The sequence below is a fragment of the Pseudorca crassidens genome, chromosome 12 (assembly GCF_039906515.1).
Source record: "Pseudorca crassidens isolate mPseCra1 chromosome 12, mPseCra1.hap1, whole genome shotgun sequence".
Classification (NCBI taxonomy): Eukaryota; Metazoa; Chordata; class Mammalia; order Artiodactyla; family Delphinidae; genus Pseudorca; species Pseudorca crassidens.
This window is the reverse complement of record NC_090307.1, coordinates 52171905-52196842: the sequence shown is the minus strand read 5'-3', so window position 1 is coordinate 52196842 and position 24938 is coordinate 52171905. Positions and strand designations below refer to the sequence as shown.

At 45.7% G+C, this 24938-nt stretch overlaps 1 protein-coding gene across 9 annotated transcripts in view; it reads right to left on the bottom strand.

The window, feature by feature from the left end:
* Positions 1-24938, bottom strand: part of TMEM241 (transmembrane protein 241) — a 106620-nt gene that overhangs the window by 45272 nt on the left and 36410 nt on the right. For all 9 annotated transcript variants that reach the window (XM_067699511.1, XM_067699516.1, XM_067699515.1 and 6 more), the window contains exons 5-12: positions 24703-24780; positions 18749-18774; positions 15370-15421; positions 13129-13177; positions 11953-11998; positions 10811-10846; positions 7266-7300; positions 807-876 (exon numbers count right to left, since the gene is read on the bottom strand). In XM_067699511.1, the coding sequence (XP_067555612.1) occupies positions 807-876; positions 7266-7300; positions 10811-10846; positions 11953-11998; positions 13129-13177; positions 15370-15421; positions 18749-18774; positions 24703-24780 (392 nt within the window). The remainder of the gene's footprint in view (positions 1-806; positions 877-7265; positions 7301-10810; positions 10847-11952; positions 11999-13128; positions 13178-15369; positions 15422-18748; positions 18775-24702; positions 24781-24938) is intronic.

Sequence of the window (24938 nt, the reverse complement as noted above, 5' to 3'; positions counted from 1 at the left end):
ACTAAACTAAGGTTTGGGAGAAGTAGGATAACTTGCCCAAAGACACAAATTAGCAAACAGCAAGGCTGAAATTCAACCCAAGTGTGGTCTTTCGACCACATCAGAATCCATGCTTTGAGACCGTCCACAGAAGCCTTTCCATTCCTCAGCACAATACAGTCAAGTGAAGTGGGGGTCATGGCAGGAGAGGGGTGGGGGTAGGATGGGGATGAACCTCTTTGTATCTAAACGTATCCACCTAATTGGTCCACATCTCTGATACTTCCCAAGGCCAAATATTAACGATCACCTTGTGGTCTAGACAATTCTTAGTCATTGGTTTCAAAATCTGTCTCTCAGCGTCTTAGGGTTCAGTCAAAATTTTTTGGAGGCTGCCCTTTAGGAACAAGAGAGAAATCAAGGTAGATGTTGACAGGGTGTGATTCTGTACCCAAATCTTCCCTTGAACTGAGTCAGTGTCATCATTTTTATATGCTGAAGTTCTGTTTAAGAATTGCTTGTGGGGGAAAAAAATAAAAAAGGGGGAGAATTCTCTCTCTTCTGCAAGTCCGAAAACCACTGCCCTGGCCGAGAAAATTCTTCAGGACAGGGGTCCTCACAGGTCCCAGGCCAGCCGTGAGCACCTGAGAACGTTCATAACAACCCTCTGATGGCCGACGGGGCAACTTCCTCACCTGCACCAGACACCACTTTCTTCTGACGCTCATTCAGATAACAGACAGTGACCCGGGGCTTCACGAAGACACAGCTGGTAGTACAGAAACATACAAATCCACAGTGCGAGGGGTTTTCCGAGTTAAGATTACCTGGCACAGCAGCTGCCATGGAATCTGTAGAAATACAGGAACGGAAAGTCCAGGACGCTGAGGAGATCACCTGAGGGAAACAGCAAGGGTGAGACACACAGCCCGAAAGCCCCCAGCCCCCGGCTGCCCGGAAACACAAGGCAAGGATCTTAATTACATCAGCCCTGTGAGCGTTGAGCTGCCCAGCAGTGAGTTCACTCCGGCATTCGAGGGTTTCTGTGTCATTGGCATTGTCTTATTATAATAATAGTATGATGATAATGACACCCATTTAGTGAAAGCCTGCCCTGTGCAGGGCCCTGTGTGAAAAGCTTCCCGAACATCGTCTCTTTCAATCCTTGTAACAACTCTGTGAAGCTCTGTTATCCCCATTTTAACTGCAGCTCAGAGAAGTGATTTGCTTACGTTTGCACAGCTCTCTAACTGTTGAGCCAGAATGTGGACCCCGGTGACTTCAAGTCCTAAGATCTTTCCTCTTCGCCAGGCAGCCAACCCTGGCCCAGAGCGTAGGACAAAAAGAATCTTTTTTTAAGATTCTTCTATTCTTTTCTGCCTTATATCTAAAAAAGGATCGTGAACGCATGCCTCTGACATCTCCTCTCATCTTTGCGTTTAATTACCGCACAAACAGAGAAGGGGCCAAGCGCCCGTGCATACTCATTTTAGTTCAAGGTCCAAAGGGTACATTTATTTCTAGTGAAGTAAGTTCATTCTTTTAGTTCCACTTGGTGCAAGAGGAAATAATCACACATATTGGCCGCTTCCCTCTCTGGAATTTGAACTTGGTCACAAACAAGAAGTCAGGAGATTAAAAAAGCAGAAAGCCTTCCAAAAATGTCCAGAGAAAAGGAATTAAGCGTTTCCACAGCAGAAAGCCTAATCCTTCCAAATCTGGAATTTCTGAGATTCTGGAGGTGCCAGACCTTCCAGAACCCTGGGCCTCGGTCCGTCTCTCAGTTCTTGATGGACTGGAGCCCGTTAGGGGTGGTGGAACATCCTTCATCACTACACTTACTAATCAAGAGTTTCAGAACAAAAGACACAACGCATCGCTACACTTCCTTGTACCTAAATGATCTCAAATGATTCAACCATCGACTGGGAAGGAAAGGTCTGAATTCCACTTCTCTGGACGGTTGCTTTTTTCTACCATAACTATTGTTATTTTGTTTGATTTGGTTTGTACATATGTATGTGTATTGAACTAAAAGGAGAGGTCCCCTAGGATCTGGTTTTCGTGCAGCCCAACAAAAGGCTAAGAGTTTTTGTTCTCTTTCTGCTACGGCTCCGCTGGACACCCCTGTCATTTACCAGGGACCTATACTGGTGGAGGGACTTTGTAACTGACATCAGGCCCAGACATCCAGTGCACGAGGAGCTCCACTGCTTCTGTAGCCCCTTTTCGCACAGAAGTGACAGCCGAGGAAACCCTGAGCACCCCGATGCTGGCAGGCGGCCCCACCCCCTGTAAGGTGGGCGAAGGCACGTTCGTGGAGGATTCGCTCTGTCTCTGGCAGCTCTTCGTTCTTGGCTGTTTCCCAACCGCCCTCTCAGCGTGAGAGAAACTGCAGTGCAGTCAGTGTGATCAGGAGGACTGAACAGACAAGAATAAATTAAACGCAGGAGCTCAGGATTCAGGGGAGGTGACCTGGACTCCCGGTGCGGCCCAGGCTACAGAGGGGTCTGAAGGGCAGTGGAGTGGGCAGAGGTAGACTGGGAGGAAGGAAGATAAAGAAAAAAAATCACCATCCTAGGGAACTGACCAGCTGCATAATAATCCTCCCTCAAATCCTAAAAATTGATCCTGTCGATTATTGAGAGCAAGAGAGAGAAGAGCTCGCTCTTGTCTTTGAGTCATGTCTAAAACCTCCACACATTTCTCACGTAGTTGCCTCCATGACTGTCTCTCCTTCTAGAGCCATCGAGTCCTTGTGAGCAAGGATTCTATTATACTCAACCCTTGTATCCACTGTGTGAGGACCATCTCTGACAAATAACAAGCACCCCTGCGCCAAGAGTATCTGGAAGACTTCAACCCCTCTTGCTTTCCCTGGAGAGAATGTTCCGAACACTTTCCACTTGGCTCTGCTGGTCCTCAATCTCAAATTGGCCCCCAGTACGTCCCCCTTGATGCCTTCAGCCGGCCTCATCTTTTACTTCAACAGAGAGGGTGCACACTAACCTCTAAACAGCAAAGGTTAATGACTGTGCTACAAAAATAGCCCCGAACATGCTGCAGTATGTGGCTAGCTGGCCCCAACCACATGAGAACTAGACCCAGGAACTAAAAACTGTGTAAAGGTGCTCAAAAGACAACACTTCTGCACCACCTAGTGCAGATCGCACACTTTAAGCACAAAGTGGTTCAAGCTCTGTACACATGCTTTGTGGCATCAACATGGAGCTTATGCACAGAAGTCGGAGTTAAGCCCTCATGCCTGTGCTCCACAGTTAAAATTCTGCTGACTCTCTGAGTGAGGGAGTGAGTCCCATCTCTCCGAAGATAATGGAGCATGAAATCGCCACGGTGAAAAGTGTGGCACAATTTTACCACACCAAGAATAATGGAGACTTGGACATCAAGAAAGTTTCCTCTCACCACATTTTAGTCCTCAGAATGAGTGGAAAAGTGGAAGGTCAGTTCCAGGATGTAGTTCGTACTGATTGCTTTATCTCAATACGAGCAGTAGACACACCACATAACAAGGTCATTTCTGGTCAGATTCCCGAAAGTCTTCCTGCCCTTCCGGTTCCTTGAAATTTTCTCTCTTGAAAATGCCACAGCAGAGGGACCCCATACAAAGATGAAACGCAAACTTTCAAACAGAGGAAGAATTTCTTTTCTCTACTATTACTTAAAGCAGTCCTGGGGGTGCAAGTTTCTAAGATTCTTGGAGCTTCTGCATGAACTGTGACTTTGAAAGATTAGGAGAACTAGATCCCACCCATCAAGAAGCAAACCCAGTGCCTGAGATAGGAAAAGTGTCCGGGTCTGCACCTAGGACATGGAGAACTATCTACCTGGTCCCTACCTACCACTACATCCCAATGCACCCCAAAGGCGGTGACCCAAAGCCACATCATCTGCATTGCAAGAAAACTTATCTTTCTAGTCACTCGGGAGTGAGTGAGAAGGGCGGCTCAGTCAAAAGCACTACTGAGAGACCATCACCCACCTAGTAGTATAGCTAACGTAAGACAGACAACACCAAATGTTGGTGAAGACATGGAGAAACCGGAACTCTAACGCATTGTTGGGTGGGAGGGTAAAATGGTACAAATGCTTTAGAAAACTGGCACTTTCTTTAAAAGTTAAACATATATCTACTGTAAGACCCAGAAATTCTACTCCTAGATATCTATCCAAGAGACATTAAAACATAAGTCCACCAAAAGCACTGTATGAGAATCTTGATAGCAGCTTTATTCATAACAGCCCCAAACTGGAAACATCCCAGGTGAGCATCAACAGGTGAATGGATAAACAAAGGGTTCGCACACTGGCACACTAGTCAGCAATAAAAGAGAATAGACTAGTGAGACACCCAAAACCTGGATGAATCTCTCAATGCTATGCTGAATGAAAGAGCTAGACACAAAAGAATACTTCCTGTGTGTTTCCATTTACATGAGGCTCTAGAATAGACAGAACTTATGTATGGTAATAGAAATCAGATCAGCAGGGGCTTCTGGTGGTCGGTGAGAGGGAGCGACTGAGAAGGGACGTGAGGAAACTCTCTGGAGTGACAGAAGTTTTCTATATCTTGACAGAGGTGTGACTTACATGGGCATATACATTTGTCACAATTGATCAAGCTGCCCATTTAAGATAGGTGCATCTCCTATGTGTAAATCATATCTCAATTTTAAAATGTTTTGAGAGTACTACTAAATAATGAAGATACAAGTCAAGAAAGAAGAGGTAAGAAGAAACCAAAAAGAATAAAGGCCTGTTTTAAAACATCAGAAATTAACAGAGCCTTAAAAAAAAAAAAAAAAAAAAGGCTGCACCCGCGGGTCCTGGCTCTTATTGTGTCTTAATTGGTGCAGATGTGGGAGAATCAGGAAGCTGCACTCCCTGACCCACACCCAGGCGTTGAAGTGGACACTCCAGATGGAAAGTATAATGAGCAAGTGGGAAAGAACGAAGTGCTGTTCCACCTTAAAAATGGGCTGGACCACCCACGGGTCCAATGAGGAAGCTAACGAATTGGCAGGAATTGCAGCTGCCCAATCAGAGCAGTCCTTGAATACTTCCGGAGGAAAGAGATTCTCCTCAGCGGTTTTATTTGCTTAAGTTTTGTAATCAACCTTATGCTCCTATGAGAAGACATCACCAGGACCCATCAAAGGTTTAGGGCAACTGACCTGGCTTTATAAAGCTGGGAAAAACGGATCCCCAAGGAGTCTTCTAGATTCTCAGCTTCCATAATCTCACACACCAAATCCCTACCTTCGTATCCATCTGCCTTAATTACCTACTTGAGCAAACCTGTGTGCTTTTTGAAACAATGGGCCACTGCTTAGAGCTGCACATGGTTGTGCATTACACAACTTCAGTATAAACAAACTGCACTGTTTATAAAGACCACAACTGTATTTGTTACTTCATTCATGTAAAAGTAGGTGTGGTTCCACAGTGTTTCCCTGCGATGTTCACGGATTAGATACCCAACTTGGTGTTGGTATAGATGAACATCTCCGGCTTCTTCTGGAAGGCTGCCGCCAGTTCGTAGGTAGCCGCACACCTACCTTCCCTGGGGCCTTTGCCTGAGCCCTGCTACGATGGCTACTGAGGCCCACAGGACTCCTGACCCCTACGGCTGTGGGGCATCCCCTCGCAGGGAAGCTTTAGCTAAACCCCAGTCTCCCTCTGCTACTCACTTCCTCATCTTGGTCACATCACTTAACTCCTCTGGGTTTCAATTTCCTCATTTGTAAAATGTGGTGGCACCTTGGATAATCACTAAGGTTCCTTCCAGTTCTGATAAGCGTGAGTGTAACAAATGAACTAGCATAACCTCTTAGTGAAAGGCAGAGTGGCTTCTTTAAGTGAGTATCATTCACCCAAATCCACTAGAAATCACTCAGGGGGAAAATGAACATGTAAACCAAGAAGAACCAGCAAGCATAACTCTCCAAAGGTCTTTGATTAAAAACCTATTTGAAAGGCAGAAGACACTTAGTAGCTCTGAAATATCTGTTGGGTGGCAACGCTCTGGCTGCACGAAGGAATGCTGAGAGGCAGGATTTGGAGGCGGACACTCAGCGGTACAGGTAGGTGTTTAGGGTCAACACCAGGGTTTCATATGACTTGCAATTTTACAAAGGGTAGGTTTCCAGGCTATGGGAGTGGGCAGAAAACAGTGGATGTGCTTCAGTATGGGCAAGCGTAGAAGCACTCATGGAGAAAAAATAATTCAAATTATGCTAATGAGACAGCAGTTCGGATAGGTCGTGTCCAATCTAGAAACATGACCCGAGTCACCACCAGCAGTTCCCTGAGGATATTAGTTCAAACAGTCTGAAGCAGCTAAAAACACAAACAGAAAGGGGTTGCTGTTTGGGGCACAGCAGGGAGCTAGAAGGGGCTTCAGAAATAATCCAGTCCACCTTTCTTAATTTCCGGATAAAAGACCGAGACCCTGAGGGCTTGGGTAATGCCTCATGCATAGCAGAGGTCAATAAACATTAGTTTAAGGAGTGTGACCAAAAAAATGTGTATTTCCAGCCATGATGCACACAGATATTTTTGCTTTATCTTTGCATCAACTTCAAAACCTTTCAAAGTAAAAAAACACAATGAAATAGAGTACTACGGAAAATTCCTGAATTTGGAAAACAACTCTAGGGTAACTGAGGCAGCAACAGGGTAAAGGTAAGTTTTCTTTTTTTTTAATTTAATTCTATTTATTTATTTTTTATACAGCAGGTTCTTATTAGTTATCTATTTTATACATATCAGTGTATATATGGGTGAAGGTAAGTTTTAAAATGACTTCTTTAATCTGGAATTATGAAAACTGGATGACAATATATGATAAAAATGTATAAAAGGATGTCACTGAGAAATAGGTGCAATTTGAACTTCTCCAGCAAATCTTTAGCCCTAGGATTGAAGAGCAATTCTGGGTACTTGAAGGGAGAATTTTAGAAAAGGACAAAGCAAGCACTAGTTTATCTGGCAGATTATAAACCCGTCTGTACATGTGAGATTGCACCAGATGAAAACATCAACAATAAAACATGGAAAAAGGTTCAATTCATGGGCCATAAATCCACAACGGGATACTAAGAACAGTTTCAAGTATGTGGGCCATTCCTAACCCTTAAGTTGGACACCCTGGAAGGCAGCTACATTCTCTTACAAAATTTCCCTCAGAGATATAACCGGAGTCAGAGCACTGGGTTGAATGGGCAGTGTAAGATACACAAACAAACAAACAAAATCACGTTTACCTGTGGGGTGAGATGCAAACGCCAGGAGCACCACGCTGAAAAAGAAACAGCAGACTCGTGAAGCTAGCTTCCCCAGCACTGAGAAAACAACATCCATTTTCACCCATTCTACTTGGAAACAGTGAGATTTGCCTAAAAGCAAACTATCTGCACTGAATGGTCTCGTTCTGCCTAAATCCAGCTTGTCAGGGAAAGAGTGAGAATCTCCTGAAATGCCTCAGGTTTGGGCAAGAGGGCTGGATCTCCCCTGGGATGGACTCTGAGGGTCCGTGCCCCTCTTGGAGGGTCAGGCCTGCCACTAATGATTATCATATTCACCTAATCCACAGAGAGTATTTGTCAGCTAAACGGAGTCTAAATTACAAACAGGGGCTTCCCTGGTGGCGCAGTGGTTGAGAGTCCGCCTGCCGATGCAGGGGATACGGGTTCGTGCCCCAATCCGGGAAGATCCCACATGCCGCGGAGTGGCTGGGCCAGTGAGCCGTGGCCGCTGAGCCTGCGCGTCCGGAGCCTGTGCTCCGCAGCGGGAGGGGTCACAACAGTGAGAGGCCCGCGTGCCGCAAAAAAAAAAAAAAAATAGATAAATAAATTACAAACAGGCCGCAGCCTAAAAGTTAGCTGTTGAATGTGAGCTAATCACAAAATTAACTACACAGAAGAATAGGTAAATTTCCAGGAAGCTAGCCCACAAAATGACCCATGCCATCCACCCTGTGTCTGAAAACTACCCGGACCAATTTGCAGTTGATGCTGTATGGGATGATGCAGGCCATACCTGTGCTTGGTTGTCTCCCATCTTTATCTCTGGAAGCCTGTCCCATCTCCCGGCGCCTGTCTACAAGTGCCTCTGTGCGGTCCTAAGCCCACCTTCCGTACCCTCTTCCATCAAAACTCATGCCACGCAGGCAGCTGATTTAGTTGGAGGTTAGGAATGAAACTTTTAATTCAAATATAAGAAGGAAAGTTTTCTTAAAGCGCTGGATGGCCTGCTCTGGTTCTCAACCCTGGATATACATCCAAATAGTGTAACATCCTGGCTAGAATCTCTAAGGTACGGTCCGGGCATCCATTGTTTTTATTTGTTATGGCTCCCGGAAGCTACAAAGAACCAGGATCAGGAACCACTGCCACGAATCTCCAGTTGGTGACATGACAGCCAGGGAAACCAATGTTAGCTCCTCAGCCCTGCTCTTGGGTTATCTCCCAGCATCATTTCTGTTTTTCTGATGGTTTTCAGAGGAGCAGCATCACAGAAAGAGGCAGGAGGAGAGGAGGGTTGTGACAACGGCCATAAGAATAGTCACATTCTGGTCATTCGGAAGTTGTAGGTTTGTGAGACAAGGGTTTACAGGTAGCTAGCTGTAAAAAAATACACACACTACAGACAAGACTGGAGATTCCCTGTCCTTCTCATGGGCGTCTGCTTGCTGTCTCTTCTTTCTCCGGAAAACACATACCCTGTACATACTCCATTACTCTATCTCTCTCCGGAAAACACATACCCTGGACATTCTCCATTATTCTATCTCGCTGGATCCCCTCTCGGCTTCAACTTCAGCAGCAGAAGTTATTGCTCCTATGACAGGATGTGAGGGGCCCCTTTCCATCCCAAAACATGTCCCAGGGCCTGACACGGTATCCCAAATGCCATCATCGGAATCGCCCCAAAGGGTGACTCTAAAATAAAACACTAGGGAGTTAAAAATAAGAGATAATTAAATAAAAGAGTTGGCTCTCTAGTCCATGTCTGAATTTTGTAAATATAGAGTTACGCCCTTCTAATTCCTACACTGTGATGACCTGGGGAGCAAGAACCATATTTTATTTATCTTTGGAGCTCAAGTATTTAGCAGGGCCAGATACATAGCAGGTTCTCCCTATGTTTTCAAACCAGCAGAGAGAGAGATCAAACCAGCAGGCAGAGCTCCGGGCTGGCACCTACAGGCGCAGCTACCCTACAGAGCTCAGTGAATGCAGATCTCTGGAGGCTGATACCCAGGGCCTGTGGGAAATCGAATCTCAGTCCTGGCTCATCTTCATCACTTGTACTGAAAGAAGACGTGGAAACAGCAGTGTGGTGTTGGCGGGGTGTGCAGTGGGCTGAGGCAGGAAGCCTTGAGCACCTGGCTCCCAGGTAGTGAAACCCTCACACGGGGGAGGGCGGAGAGGGGGGAGGGCAGGAGAACTAGCTGGGGGTCACAGCGGCTGTTTTTTTCCACCCCCAAAACCCTCTGCTGCTCGCCTGGGCTATAAGCTCTGTGGGGAAAAAGAACTGTCTAAAGTAGTCCGATGTCATGGAAACATTTCAAACACCAAGAGACTTCTGCATTTTCAGAAACATCTCTTGAAGGGGCAGCTGGTGGGTCTGGGCAGAGTGGAACTAATGACTGTTCCACTGAGTACAAAAGAGGCCCCAGCTATGTTTGGGTTGAATCCTGTCTTCAAAAAGGCATTTTCATAAATACTAAGATATTTAGGAACTTTACCTGTAGGTAGAGAACACAGATCTTGAACGTTTTAAGCCAACTTCCTGCAGAAATCCATGTGGCCAAAGGCTGAGAGGCACCTCTCCGACCTTGGTCCTCTGGACTGAATGTTGTTGCATTAGGCAAACTTGAGTTCTAGACAGCAAAACCTCACTTTCTCAATTAGGTCCCTCAGTGCACCATGTGGGACTCTCAGAATGCAAGAATACTCCCCAGCTATTCTACTCAGCAGCCAACCCCTATTCTTTACTTGGCTTGGGGCAAGGGTACAAATGGAAATCCATATACTACACTTACATATTATAAACCAAGCCTCAAACTTCATCCTACCTTAACAAATACACCTTCAAAGCAACCTGAAAGTCCAGATTAAAATTGAGAATTCTTGGAGTCCTTGGAGCTTCTTGTCAGAAGGTGTTAGTGTGGGGACATCCTGCCTCTGGCTCCCAGCTCCCAGTGCACCCTCTTCTCTCCCGACACCAGACTCCGTCCTGCACCCAAGGACCTCAAACATGTGTGTGTGGACACCTCAGTCTGCAAGCCCACCCTCCATGCACATCGCTCATACTAACAGCCTCTCTTTGGACATCCATTGGGTCTCGGAATGAGTTAAGAAGACAGACCCAGGGAGGCCTTGGAATCCACTTGGGTCAGAAATTCCAAGGCCCAGTCTAGAAGGAAGGGTGTGGGCTCTTAGCCTTACAGACTCCATATGCCTTGGGGAGAGGCATGGCTCTCTGAAGTGTGGGGCTGGATGGAAGCCCTTCTTGCCTGGCCTAACGGCAGGACAACTATTTAGTTTCTGCAGTTCTGATCATCTCACCAATTATTTAGCTTGCCTTCCTGGTAGGCAGACACACTGGCTCAGATCTCCCTTATCAAAATATTACTGGATATAACTGACTCACTTTGCTGTACAGCAGAAACTAACACAACGTCGTAAATAAACTATACTCCAATAAAAAAATTAATAGAAAATATATACATTATTGGAAAATAAAAATCCATTAGCTCTAGAAGAATATGAGTTATTCTTTGAAAATTTAAATTATATTTTACCTGAATAGATAGTTTAAGTACTGCTGGTCAATGTCACTAAGAAATGAGAAAAAAAAAAACATAAAAGGTAAAATAATATGTGTTTAACATACACAAAATAGTCATTTTCTTCCATTAATAAATTAGATCTATGTATAAGTTCCTAGATTTATAAATCATTAATAAACACTAAGAAAAGTACTTTATATTCAAAACCATTTCCTGGCTCATTTTTTAAAAACATTTTCAATTTAGTACTATCACATGCATTTTCACTTGTGGCCGATTATTTGCCATTTTAAAAGGAGTGTCAGCTCTCTCAGGTCACTGGACTGGCTTCTAGGGCTACCATACTTGACAAATAAAAATACAGGACACCCAAATAAATCTGAAATTCCCATAAAGAATAATGTTTTAGTATAAGTATGATCCAAATGTTGCATGAAACATACTTAAACTAAAAAAATTATTCTTTGCTTCTCTGAAATTCAAATTTACCTGGGTATCCTGTATTTTATCTAACAACTCTACTGGCTTCTTGCTGAAAAAACACTTTATTCAAAGAAAAAATGGTGCTCTAAGGACCCATCACATACCCTCAGCATGTATAACCTTCTCCCAGGAGTCAGTCCCTTCAGACCTTTCTTTGTGGGCCTCAGACAGCCCCGAAACCCAGTGGCCAGCTGGCCAGTGGCGGGCTCTGACCTGGTGGCTCCAGCCCAACCAAGGCCTGAATTCTCATCTTTTTCATTTACATTCAGCAACTCTGTTCCACTAACTGCCCTCAACAAAGGCCTCATTTTACCCCAGAACAGAGCTGGTGACGGGGGAGGCTTCTGGGTCTAAAGTTAGGAAGGGGTTGGAGAAACAAGAAAAAAGACTTGTGCCTCTGAGCTGGAGGAAGTGAACTGGGGCCCAAGGCAGCCGGTCATGCAATTTTTGTCAAAATGTCATCTAAAGGGCCACCCTGAAGGAAGAGGAGAGAGACTTCCAGGCTCTTTGCACATCGCTGGCAATGGTTCAGGTACTGATGGACCCGGCCTGCTGTCCTCCCCCCATCCTGGACTCACGGAGTCTCTGGCTGACGGAAGAAGCTCACGACCCCATGGGTCTCACCCCTTTCCTTTAACCAAAGGACGACTCACCAAACTTTAAAAGTTTACCTTAACGCGTTGGATTTCTGGGATTTCTGTAGTATCTTATAAGCCCCTGGAAAGGAAGCAACACAAGTCACTGGCACGCGGCATTCTGTGGAGGGGGCCGGCTGGTGCTTCCTGGGAAGCATGAAACCCGCAGGGAGAAGGGCCCCTCTTCCCTGCAAGGGTCACCCGCAGCCAATAGGGGGCGACCAAGAGCACGTTGGAGAATTTCAAGGATGCACATTCGATAATCCCCCAGATGATGCAGTTCATAGAGAGTGCTGGGCTGGAAAGGCTCGTGGTCCCCAGAAGGACACAATTAACAGGATTGTTAAGCCTGGATTTCCTTTGATGGTGCACATGAGAAACACCGCAGGACTTCTGACCCATGTGTCACAAAGTCAGGGCACTGTTTTTCCCTCTAAGACTACAGATAGGAAACACTGGTTTGAAATAAAGTAGATGGTCCTTTTATTTCACCCACTTAATTTTTTTTTTTTTTTTTTGTATACTGCTGAAAGAGAGTGTTTTTGACACAAACCTCTGGATCTGGATCTCTTCTCACCATTTTTAGAGAAGACCAACCAGCACTGCACAAGTGGATTTGAGCAAGCAAAGCCTGGGCCCTGGCGAGTTAATTAATGTCTGTCATGAGAAAGGCGAGACTCTATGGAAACTGCAAACATTTCAGGAAAACTCCAAAACAGAAAATTCAAACCAGAAAAATGCCCATTTAATTTTAACCTTGACACCTTGGATTTCATCTTCCTATTGTCCAGGATCACTAAAAAGTGGATACATGATAAGGAATAATAAGTCTCAATTGTTTCAGTAAGACTTCTTTAAAAACTTACCGACGGGGCTTCCCTGGTGGCACAGTGGTTGAGAATCCACCTGTCGATGCAGGGGACACGGGTTCAAGCCCTGGTCCGGGACAATCCCACATGTCGCGGAGCAACTAAGTCCGTGCGCCACAACTACTGAGCCTGTGCTCTAGAGCCCACGAGCCACAGCTACTGAAGCCCACACACCTAGAGCCCATGCTCCGCAATAAGAGAAGCCACCGCAGTGAGAAGCCCATGCACCGCACGAAGAGCAGCCCCCACTCGCCAGAACTAGAGGAAAACCCACACAGCAACAAAGACCCAACACAGCCAAAAATGAATAAATAAATAAATAAATTTATTTAAAAACCCTTACCTATGCAGAATAAGTGAATTATAGCCCAGAAATAACCATCTGGATCAAACTGTAACACAAGATTAAAAAAAAAAAAAAATTAGCTGTAAGTACAGACAAACGGGATCCGGCATGATGATCAGAAACACTAAATGTCAATGCACAGTGCCAGGCATGGTGCCAGACAGGACTCTGGGGCCTTGGGCCAGTCCCTCCTTATTTCTCACCCAGTTGCCTACAACATTTCCTAACAGGGCTCCCTGCCTCCAGCATCTCTTTCCCCATCCCCCCAACTCCCCAGCACTGCATCTCTAAAAAGTAGACCTGATGGTGCCGCCTATTGCTTAAAATCATCCAGTCATCCCCCAGTGACTTCAGGATGAAATGCAAACTCAGGACACCCAAGAATCCCTATGACAAGCTCCTATCAACCCAACCAGTCCCATCCACTGCCCATCCCCCTCCAGAGAAAGAGAACTTGCACGTCCCTGGCCAACTCAGCTGAGGGGCACTCCCGCCTCTTCTTCCCTTCCGTTTTCCATTTATCTCACCTGACACACTCTGTTTTACTTGTGACCTGTCTCTGTCTCCACCCCGCACTAGATGATTAACTCCAAGGGGGCAGGAATTTGCCCAGGGACCCACACATAGTAAGTGCTCAATAAAGTTGAATCACAGGCCACCCAGGACGCCTCTAGGGCTCTGTCCGTACCTGCCTTCTTCTCCTGGGTTGCTCCTCCTCCCCCTTCAAGATTTAGGTACAGTAAGCAGAGCCCGGCTCCAGCATCAGAAAGATCCGGGTTAATTCTCTTGCCCCCTTCCCTTCCCCACATCCAAAAGACTATTGCCCATCTGCTATAAACTAGCATGGTAATTAAAAACATGTCTTTTGGGGCTTCCCTGGTGGCGCAGTGGTTGAGAGTCCACCTGCCGATGCAGGGGACGTGGGTTTGTGCCCCGGTCCGGGAGGATCCCACATGCCGCGGAGCGGCTGGGCCCGTGAGCCATGGCCGCTGAGCCTGCGCGTCCGGAGCCTGTGCTCCAAAACGGGAGAGGCCACAGCGGTGAGAGGACCACGTACCGCAAAAAAAAAAACATGTCTTTTGGAGGCAGACAAGTCTAGGTTTGAAGACTGGTTGTGCCACCATCTATACACTCACTATACCAAGCAGCTGAAAAAATTATTTTAATCTAAGTCTGTTTCTTCTTCTGTAAAACAGTAATCCTAACCATTCAAGGTTTGTTGTGAGAATTAAATGAAACAGAGTATAGAGATCTCAGCACAGTGCCTGGCACACAAGTGTTCAATATATGATGGCTTTCATGTTACGAAAACTTGATATATTAACTGGAACAAAATAAAGGATGAGTGACTTAAAAAGGAAGAAAATAGAAAGATCTGGGTTAAATTCTAAAATCCGCACTTATGTGTTAGCTGGTGACCTTTTGGGCCTCGCTATTCTTCAGCTATGAAATGGAGATAATAATAGCTGCTACCCTTGCGGAATTGCTGTGAGATTAAATAGAGTGAGGCACTAAAGCACTGGCACAGAGCCTGGCACACAGTAAGCTCCCTATAATTGCTCCCTATTCCTGCTCTGAGCCTCGAAGGATCCCACACCTCCCCGGACAGAGCCCCGGCCTCCCTGTGTTATAATTATCGGTTCATCGTCTGCCCCTTCCCCTTTGCTCTGACGAGACTCCGACTTCTGCCTGGAGGATAGCAATTCCTCCTTGTGCCCCCAGAGCCTGGCTTGGTGCCTAACACTTGATGGGAACTGAATAAATGCTGGGGAAGAAAAGAAAGAAAAGAAAGAGCCCGAAATGAGATGACTCCTGGAGGTGGGGGTGGGTTCTCAGTGCCTAAGAAAGAAAAACTCAGTCTGACAAAGTGAAAATCACTGTGCAGATGAGGCCCTTGGGATGAGAGGAAAAGAAAATCAACTTCACCTCAGTGTGTGGGGCTGGAGTCATTTGGATGTGCAGGTCCTCCCAGCACGTACAGAGGGTGGACCGCCCCCATCGTGGCACCCAGAGGCCCGAGGTCTGCGGGCTCCCCTGCTGCAGCCTGGGAGAAGGCAGAGACCTGAGGAGAGGTGTCGGCCTGGCCAAAAAGTGCCCTAGGGCCCCGAAAGTTTGCTTTTACATGCCTTTGTATAGGCCAAGGTTATCCTGCTTCTCAAAGGAAGGATTCGGAAATTCTGCTCATCCACGCAGGCTTCAGAGATACCTGGAAGGCAAAGTGAGTCTGCCTGAACTCACCTGGGAGTCGTTGAAGGGCAGGCACCCTGCGGCAGCCAGGAGGAAGAGGGCACTGTGGAGAGGGGGTAAACACGCAGCTTCACTTGTCAACATCAAGGGTGAGTCCCGGAGAGTGTGGAGGTTGAAATACACGGACTGGAGCTCGGATGAGGCAAAGATCTCGTGAGACCACACCCAATTCCCCCGTTCATCCTCTGAGAACCTCACTACCCATGTAGTTTTCAATTACGTGCTTTGCTGACACCAGTTTCTTCTCTGGGGCTCGGCTAGCCATCTTCCCAGAGACAGGCATTTGCAGGACATGTGCAAAACCACAGCTGGCTCACTTGAGAAAAACAGTATATATAAAAGGAGGCTTCTTTAAACTACCGATCCCCAAAAATACACTAGTGGAAAACTGGGCAAGCAGACTACAGTTATTCCGCTTACCAATAAGAAAACACCACGGAAAGCACATTACAAACTTATCGCCTCACCCAAATGATCAAACTTAACATCTCCAATAGTGGGACAGAGCTACACCATGTGCCTCCTGATACGATGTACTGAGAAGGGCACAACGTCACTCATGTGGTATTCCTGCCAAATATGCATAACCTGGACTGAATCACAAGGAAACACTGAGACAAACCCAAATTCAGGGATAGTCCACAAAACAATGGGCTTACACTATTCAAACTATGGAGCCAATGAAAGGCAATAAAAAGTCGAGAAACTGTTCCAGATTAAAGGATATGAAAGAGACATGACATCTTTGGGGGAAGAAATTACTATAAAAGACAATATCCGGATCATTGGCCAAATTTGAACATCGACTCAATATTACCTAACAGTATTGTATCCGATGTTAATTTTCTAAATTAAACATTGCACTGTGGTTATAAAAGAGCTTCTTATTTTTAGGAGATACGCTTTGCAGTATTTAGGGGTAGAGTCATAACCCCTGCAACTTATTCTCAAATGGTTCAGAAAAAAATAAGAGTAAGAATAATTATGTATATATTCTTACATATTTTATGTGATATATATGTACATATGTATATATGGAGAGAGAAAGCAAATACAAAAAACGTTATCAGTGGGTGCATCTAGATAAAAGGTATATGGGAGTTCATTGTAATATTCTTGGAGCTTTTCTATCGGTTTTAACTTTTTCCCAAATAAGGGAATTCCCTGGCGGTCCAGTAGTTAGGACTTGGCGCTTTCACTGCCAAGGGCAGGGGTTCAGTCCCTGGTTGGGGAACGAAGATCCTGCAAGCCACGAAGCGTGGCCAAAAAAAATAATAATAAAATAAAACAAACAAAAAAAAGTTTCATTAGAAAAAAATCTCTTATACATACCAAAATATTTATGGCTGAAACGCTACAATGCCTGGGATTTGCTGAAATGAGGTGCTGGGTAGAGGCTTAAGTTGAAAACTGTTGAATCTGGGGGATGAGTCTACAGAGCTTCATTATACTGTTCTGTCTACTTTTATATCTGTTTAGAAATTTCCATAATAAAAGGTTCTTTTTATAATTCTTGCACAAAAAAGTAACATTGCCGATCACGATATTTTCACATTTTCTCATTCATTAGAAAGTCGATTTGGAGATCCTTTTTGGCTTAGAAATCAGTGGTTTTTAGATGGTATATGGGCTTCATATACCAAAATATCTTGGCCTATAGCTTTTGCCAATCATTCTCTCCTCCTAAAGAAAGGCACCAGAAAACACAAAACCCAAAGGACCACATGCTCTTTCCCCCTCTTTCCATTTTGTAATGCAACAACATATTCAGGGTTGGGTCCCTTCTGACCATTGCATTACGCGGCGAACAGCAAAGGATCAAAGACATGAATGGGGGCAGTGAATACAGCATTTTCACTGTTAGGGAACTTTATCATATGACATCTCACACCAGTATATGTTCTACATACATATCAAATTCTGTATTACTTACATATATATACAGAATACACAACAGCCTGATACTCATAACCTAAGTACACTGGCAATAGTGATGCTAATCAATTCTGTCCACACACCCCCCACCCCCCCCCACACAGTCCTCACTGTTGTCATCACACACAGTGTGTAACCCTTAAAAGACTAGCATGGCTGCTGGGCCTGAGGCAGGAGGATGGGTACAGAGGAATCCTCAGAGCTGGGGCCTCAGGGCCTCAGGAAGGGCAGGACAACACGGGACAGGTTCTAACCACTCCAGTCCACCCACTCCTATAGCCTCGCCAACTTTAAAGGCACACACTCAAACAGCCTTGAGACAATTCCCTGGCACCCGACTGCTGAGGGATTCGGAGGTCAGGGTGGGGTGAGAGGAGGGAGGTTGTCCAGGAGGGTTTCTGGGACTGCACAGGAATAGGCAGGCTGTAGGCTGTGGGGAGAGGAGAACCCTCATGGCTTTGGTGTCTGCCTGCAGTGGACAGAGGCTTTAGAGGATGCAGGATGCTTCCCCATCCACAGGCAATGAGCGTTAGATCCCCTCAAGCAGACAAGCCCTCAGGGCTGAGGGGAGAAGTGCCAGGTGTGAGGCAGCCCCTAGTTTCCCACCGAACTTGGCCTTGAGCAACACCTGATTACATCAGGCATAAATGGGTTTTAATGCCTCTCTTTAACACCCGCTAATCTTTTAAACAAGAGGATGCTTCCTGACAGTGGGATTTTTTTTCTTCAAGTAGCAGCCTGTAATAAAGGCAAAAAAAGGAGATTGGATGAAAGCCCAGAAATATATGAAACAAAAAGTCCTAAATCCACGTATTAAAACATTCTGCTGGTTTTCTATCTTCAGGACCGAGCTTCGCAGCTACTGCCGAGGAAGCAGGAAGCCACCAGAGGACAAGGCATCCAGGTCAGAATTAGCACAACAGGAGCACAGGGTCCTGCCAGAAGGTCCAGCCCAACTCACGTTTCAGCTGGGAAAACTGAGGCACAGAGAGGTATGAAACCTGCCCACGGTCACGGCGCTGTGTGGCCCAAGACCACGACTCAGATCCGTGGATTCGCAGGCCAGTACTTTTCCACCACGGGAATTCTTAAAAACCCAATGAGGATCAAACATTATTTTTAAAACTTTAAGTCGCTTCCATTTTTCCATTTTCATTCTTCATCAGCATTGCACAACTCTTAGTGAAATTCTGGGCATCAATGGCTGAAATCTAGCATGAGTTGTTTTCCCCTTAGGGATAAAATATTTCAGGAAAAAAAAGAGCAAATTTGAGAATAAGACACAAAATAGGGATATGTGAGTGTCTGTAATAAACTCCTCTGTCAACTCTCAAGTATGAATTGTCAACAGACGGTTTCTCATCGAAGTTAATATCAGGTTAAATCTTCTATTTTAGATGTTTGTGAAGTTGTTTTTTGTTTTTTTTAAACTTACCTACAGATCTTCGCAGGAGATGTTTTCTGTATGAAAATAAAGAGACGTACAATTAGTCTTTGAAAACTCTTTTTTGTTCCCCTTAAAAGTAAATATTTAGATCAAGAGGCACATAAATTATGAATAAGTTTATTGGGGGCTTAACAACTTGCTGCACTTCAGTATTTATTGAGGCTTTTTCTGCTTGGACCAAACGAAGGATGACTCAGAGGTCCAGAGTTGAGTCACTTCGGCAAAGCACACTGGATGAGTAGTTTTACCGCTCTCACCATTAGAACTATGTTTACCCACAAAAAAGCAAAATGACGCCACGCCCAAGCCTTCGAATATCTTACACACCATGAAAAGGAGAGAGAAATCAATGTACCCTGTGTAGGAAAAGAAATTAAGCTCTTGTTCAACTTCTCTTCCGGTCTGTCTCTTTAAATTTTCCTTTCATTAATCCAGCTCTGACCCTGAGCAGTGCTATAAATTCTCTGGTATGATGTGTAAATTAGGAAACAGAAAAAAGGAGAAGGGACATTTGACTCCATCCCTAGAGAGAAGGAAAAAAGGGCAGATTGGGGAAATCTACAGTTGCCGTTTAGAGCTCCCTGAAATGAAGAAATTCTAATGCATACTCTACCTTTGTTACCTCCCTTTTATTGGTCAGTTTAAGGGAATTAGTCCTTGGCACTTGGGAAGAAAGCTCTAGCAGGAAGAAGCATAGATTTTTTTCATATTTGACAGGGGAAATGGTCAGGCAAGATAATAGATTAATTCTGGACATTTCAGAAGGATTATTTTGCTAGTTGAGGACAAACTGCAATTTTCTTTTACTCCAGCTCAGATGAAGTGTGAACTATGAACATATTGTTTAAAAATGAAGCACTCAAAAGGTACAAAATTTCAGTTATTATAAAATAAGCAAAGCCTGGGGACGTAACATACAGCGCGGTGACTATAGTTAACAGCAGCGTATTGTATTGAATATATTCGAAAGTTGCTAAGAGAGTAGATCTTAAAACTTCTCATCACAAGAAAAACAAATGCGTGGTGATGGATGTTAACTAGACTTATTGTGGCGATCATTTCGAAATATATACAAACATTGAATCATTATATTGAACACCTGAAACAAATATAATTTTATTTGTCCATTATATCTCAATTTTTTAAAAAAGTAAAGCACTGGCAAGAGAAACATGTGGTTTGCTATGAAGGCTATCTTAAGCTTTCATGTGTGACTAAATAATCCACAATGCATCGTTTTAATAAACACACAATGTGTGTGTACAAAGCAGTGGCTCCCATCTTTAGATCCTTTGTTATCTCTTATACGTTATCTTTCATCTCTGTGGGACCGGCCTCAGCAGAGACCAAAGGCAAAGCCAACCTTGACTCCACTGCCCCCCAGTGGGGACACTTATCCCTTCAGTACAGAAAGGATGACACACGCAGAGGCGACCTGGCTCCCACCTGGATAATTGCCCCCAACATGGGAAAACGTGTCACTAAAAGATTCTGAGCTAAATAAAGCTGACATCTCCAGAGTTCGGAGGAAGAGAAGGAATGGAGAGGATGGAGACAAAAAGGATGCTCAACTCTTCCATGAGTGACATGTTCACCAGCAGGTGCTCGGGGGCTTCCGTTACAGGGCAGCAAATCAACTCTAGTGCCTGAAGGAGTTTGCCCATCCCACAGAGGAGAGTCCTTTTTATTTTGACCTCCTCTGACTACAGGAGCCCAGAACCTGAGACATGGAGAGTGAACACCAGCAAGAAATTCATTACGGAGCTCCAGCCCCCGAGGCTCCGAGAGCAACCGAGGAGTCTGTGTCCGGGATTCCCCTCCGCAAGCCCCTCGGTCCCCAAATCACCCAGTGATGAGTCCCAACGACATCTCAGCTCTGCGTGGGTCACTACAACTCCTCAAGAGTCACGTTGCCAAAGTCACAGGAAGTAGCTGACGCCGCTCTGGGTAAGCTAACGCGCTCTGAGGACTGCTGGTGCTGTCCTAGGTGCTCGACACATGTTGACTCGTGTCACTACGGGTTAATGTATGGTCCTGGGTTACGTGCTACAGATGAGGATTCTGAGGCACAGAGAAATCAGGTAAGTTGCTTGGGATCACAGGGTGTGCGCCCAGGCGATCGAGCTCCAGAGTCTGACCCTTTCGGACTCCATTCTGTCACAGCCAGTCCTGCAGTGACACCCACCGGCCCTTTCAGGCCACTGGCCTTCATTGGCTGCTTCCTCTCTGCCTGGAGTGCCCAGAAAATTCCTACCCATTTGTGTGACTGGGCTCATATCTGGCCCTGGCAAGCAGACTTACCCGCGGTCGCCCCCCAGTGCACCCACACGCCTGTTTCAGCCCATAGGACATTCTATTGGGCATCCCAGCACCTGTTTACAGGTCAGCTCCCCATTCAGCCTGAGTTCTGTGAGGGTGATATATGTGTCTCTCCACATCTGTAGCTGTAGAGCTAGCCAGATGTTTGACATGTAGCATATACTTCATAAATGTTGAGCGAACCAATGAATGAATAGCAGTATTCTAAGGTTAAACCGTGGCAAATATATCTGCCAAGTTACTGAGACTAATTCCACCAGCCACACGCTAACTTAGAGTCAAACTGTGTGCGTGTGTGTGCACATACACAAAGAACTAGTTATGGCTGGTGACAGTGAACCACAGCCCAGATAGAGCTTATTCTTCTCATCTGGGAGCGAGGTCATGAAGAGGTCAACTCTACTCTCCCAAGGCCATTCTAGGGAAACCTGACACGTAACGGACCAAAGAGCCTAGGTCCGGAGTCACAGGTCAAGTCTGAGAGGTGGCGTCCAACCATGTTCCTCATGACACCCGGTTGCTTGGTCATGGCTCCAGGCTGAATGATCAGGAATGTAAATCATATGAAGAACATATCACGGTCATCTTCACCACAGAGCAGATTTTAACGCCAAACTACTAGAAACCACCTACAAATCTACAAACAGGGACCGGCCAACACACTGCATTCCATGTGGAGAGAAATGAGGCATTTAGGGATTCCGACAAATCGATCAATGGAAAAACAGGACGTATTTTATCATTTCTGTAAATATTCTACATATGTCTGAACTGAATGAATGAAGTCGTTTCCTCTAGGAAGTAAGATCACAGTTGATTTCTGACATTTTTTTTCTCTGCATTTTCTACGACTTATTACATCTTATGATATTCGTAAAGGAAAGAAAGGTTTTTTTAAAAAAATAACTAAATAGATATGTAACCCACTCAATTGTTTCCTAATTTGCCCTGACAAGAAATGATGTTGTTTTGTGTCAGTAATGAAATGGAGTTGAAGAGTCACAATATTTTGGTATTCACCCAATTGCTTCCGAGGAAAGGTCCTCTTGGCCTGGGAGTCTGACCCTTGCGCTCTGCTTGGTGGAAATACACTGAGGACCCTCCAGCCCCATGTCCCACCCTCACCTTCACCTGCCTGATCTGACTTGTCCATCAAGAAGCAATACCCCATGGAGGGACTTCCCTGGCGGTCCAGTGGTTAAGACAGCGCACTTCCAATGCAGGGGGTGCAGGTTCTATCCCTGGTCAGGGCATTAAGAACCCACATGCCACATGGTGTGGCCCCCCCAAAAAAGAAAGAAGCAGTATCCCATGAAGATGGCTGGATCTCATCCCTAGACCAGGTAAATCTTCATTTTTAATTCACACAAAAGGTATCCATTTTGTGAATAAGAAGTCTTCTTTGGAATTTGAGTGGAATTGAGTCAGGGTCTGACTAGTCTCCCAGAACCTGAGCAGCTCCTGGAACCTAAGTGACCAGTTAGTGAATATTTCAGCTCAGCTCCAGTCCTTGGGCTGAGACCTGGGGCTCCAAAAAACACCCAACCACAGGGTCACTGCAATGAGAGGGCTGGAAGCAGGCAGAGACACAGGGAAAATCATACTGTATTTCACTGAATTTAAGATGCCACTGATTGTAAAATTAGTATTTTTTATACTACTAAGAAAAAAAAAACCAACAAACATTAGACCAGGACATACCATTGACTATAAAACCACCCTGATTTTAGATCGTGAAAACTTATTTTTTAAAGAATTATTTTATTTTTACTTATTTATTTTTTTGACCACACTACGCAGCATGTGGGATCTTAGTTCCCTGACCAGGGATCGAACCTGTGCCCCCTGCAGTGGAAGCACTTAACCACTGGACCACCAGGGAAGTCCCGATAGTGAAAATGTTAGATGTGAGAAAAAGAAGCACACGTTAGAATTGATGAAATATGGAAATTGCAAGCTGGTGTGATAAGCAAAATGTCAGCTGAAGGTGCCCAAGCTGCCTGAGGTGTCAGGGAAGGTTCCCACGGCAGGCAGATTAGCCTAAAGTACGGAGCCTCGCTGGAGTCACTACAGGCTTCCCTCGCCTCCCGTAATCCATTCTCCTCCACAGAAACTGGGGGAGCTTTTAACACTGGGAAGCTGCACAGTGTCTGTGGGCCTTATAACCCAACCGGTTCCTCCCAGTGCACTCAGCATAAATCCCCAATTCCTAGCTCAGCCCCACAGGCCCGTCTCCAGCCTCGTCCTAAGCGCCCCCTCTCTTCCCCATCAAGTCCCAGCCACACAGCCCGGAATGACTTCTACCAAGTCCCTTCCTACGTCTGGTCCTTTGCATCTGCTGCTTCCTCTTCCAGGGAGCCCTCCCCTCCCCACCATGTCCAACTCCTGTTCATCCTTTGTCTGTGTTTAATGTCACTTCCCCAGAGTGGCCTGCTCTAATTCTTAGTTTAATGTCTGTCTCCCCTTCTGGGCTGATGCTCTGTAAAGAGCAGCGATCATGCCTCTTGCTTACGACTGTAGACCCAGGCCTGGCAGGGTGGCCACGTACACAGGGATGTAGGAATATTCATAGAGTGAATGGGACAGGGGTGCACGAAGAGGTTTGCTGACAGATCAGAGGAGAGAAACACTACGACATGGTCTAGGGAAAATGAGAAGTTTGGTTGTGGCTGGAATTTCTGAAGCCAGAGAGGTGGATGGGGCCCAGGTGGTGAAGGGCTTTGCAGGCCTCCAGGTAGCTTCTGGGTGGTGCTGAAGGGCTGTAGGTAGGGGCACATGATCAGATCCATGTATCAGAAAGGTCCCTCGGGAGTGTTGGTGTGTGGAGTGGCCTTGGCCACAGGAAAGGTGTCTCTCTGTCCCTGGCACACCTGTAAGAAGTGTGCTGCCTGCATGGCCCACTAGCCTCTCTCGAGCTTAAAAGTTCCAAAATTTTGATGTGAAGTCATTTGAAACAGGCAGATGTTAGAAAAAAGGAACTCTCAAAACAGGTACCAAACTAAAACCACCAATCACGTTAAAAATCATAGCTAAACTACATAGTAGGTACAAAGCACCTACTATGTGCCGGAAAGTGTTGGGAGCACCTACTAGCACCTGTGCTGCATGGTGTCCTCCCAACGACTCTTTGAGTGGGTGACATTTCTCTCCCCTTTTCATGGATGGAGGCCCGGAAGGTGAGGAAACGTGTTCCAACTGGTGGAAGGCAGAGCTGGGGTCGGGAGGAAAAGAGGATGTCCACAGGGTGGGCTAAAGCTCCCAGCACCCTGTGGGAAGCTCGCCAAATATTTCCTCATGGTGATGGGATGCGGTAGGGGGAGGGGGGGAATGCCCCCCCACCACCATCCAGGCCCACAGTCATCTCTACCTCGGCCCCCCAGGCCCTGGCTCAGCGCTGGCCTGGGGTTGAGGTCCATTCGGACCCACAAGCATCCCCACGTATGTTTGGTGAACTGAAGGGATGTCAAAACCGTGATCCTTGAAATTAGTGACCACCGTCAGGCAGGCTTGACTGGAAACAGATGGCAGGAAAAGGCAGACACTAATCTGGACCATACATAAAAAGCACGCCTTTGAAATTTCAAGCAAGGGAAGTGAAACTAGCCTTTTGCGTAATCATTTACCTCTTTCTGAAAACACTTCTGGTGCCCACAGATTATAACTTCGGCTACATTATGCAAAGTGAGAAACACAGGAATGGCCTGAAAGAAAACAAAGGAATAAGCATGAAAATATTTTCTTGGATCTCATAATTACATAATTCTTGATTTACGCTTAAAAATAAAGAACTGTGGGCACTGTTGGCATTCACATCGATACTGCTCTCCAGCAAAAACTCTTCCGCGTGGATCAGTGTTCT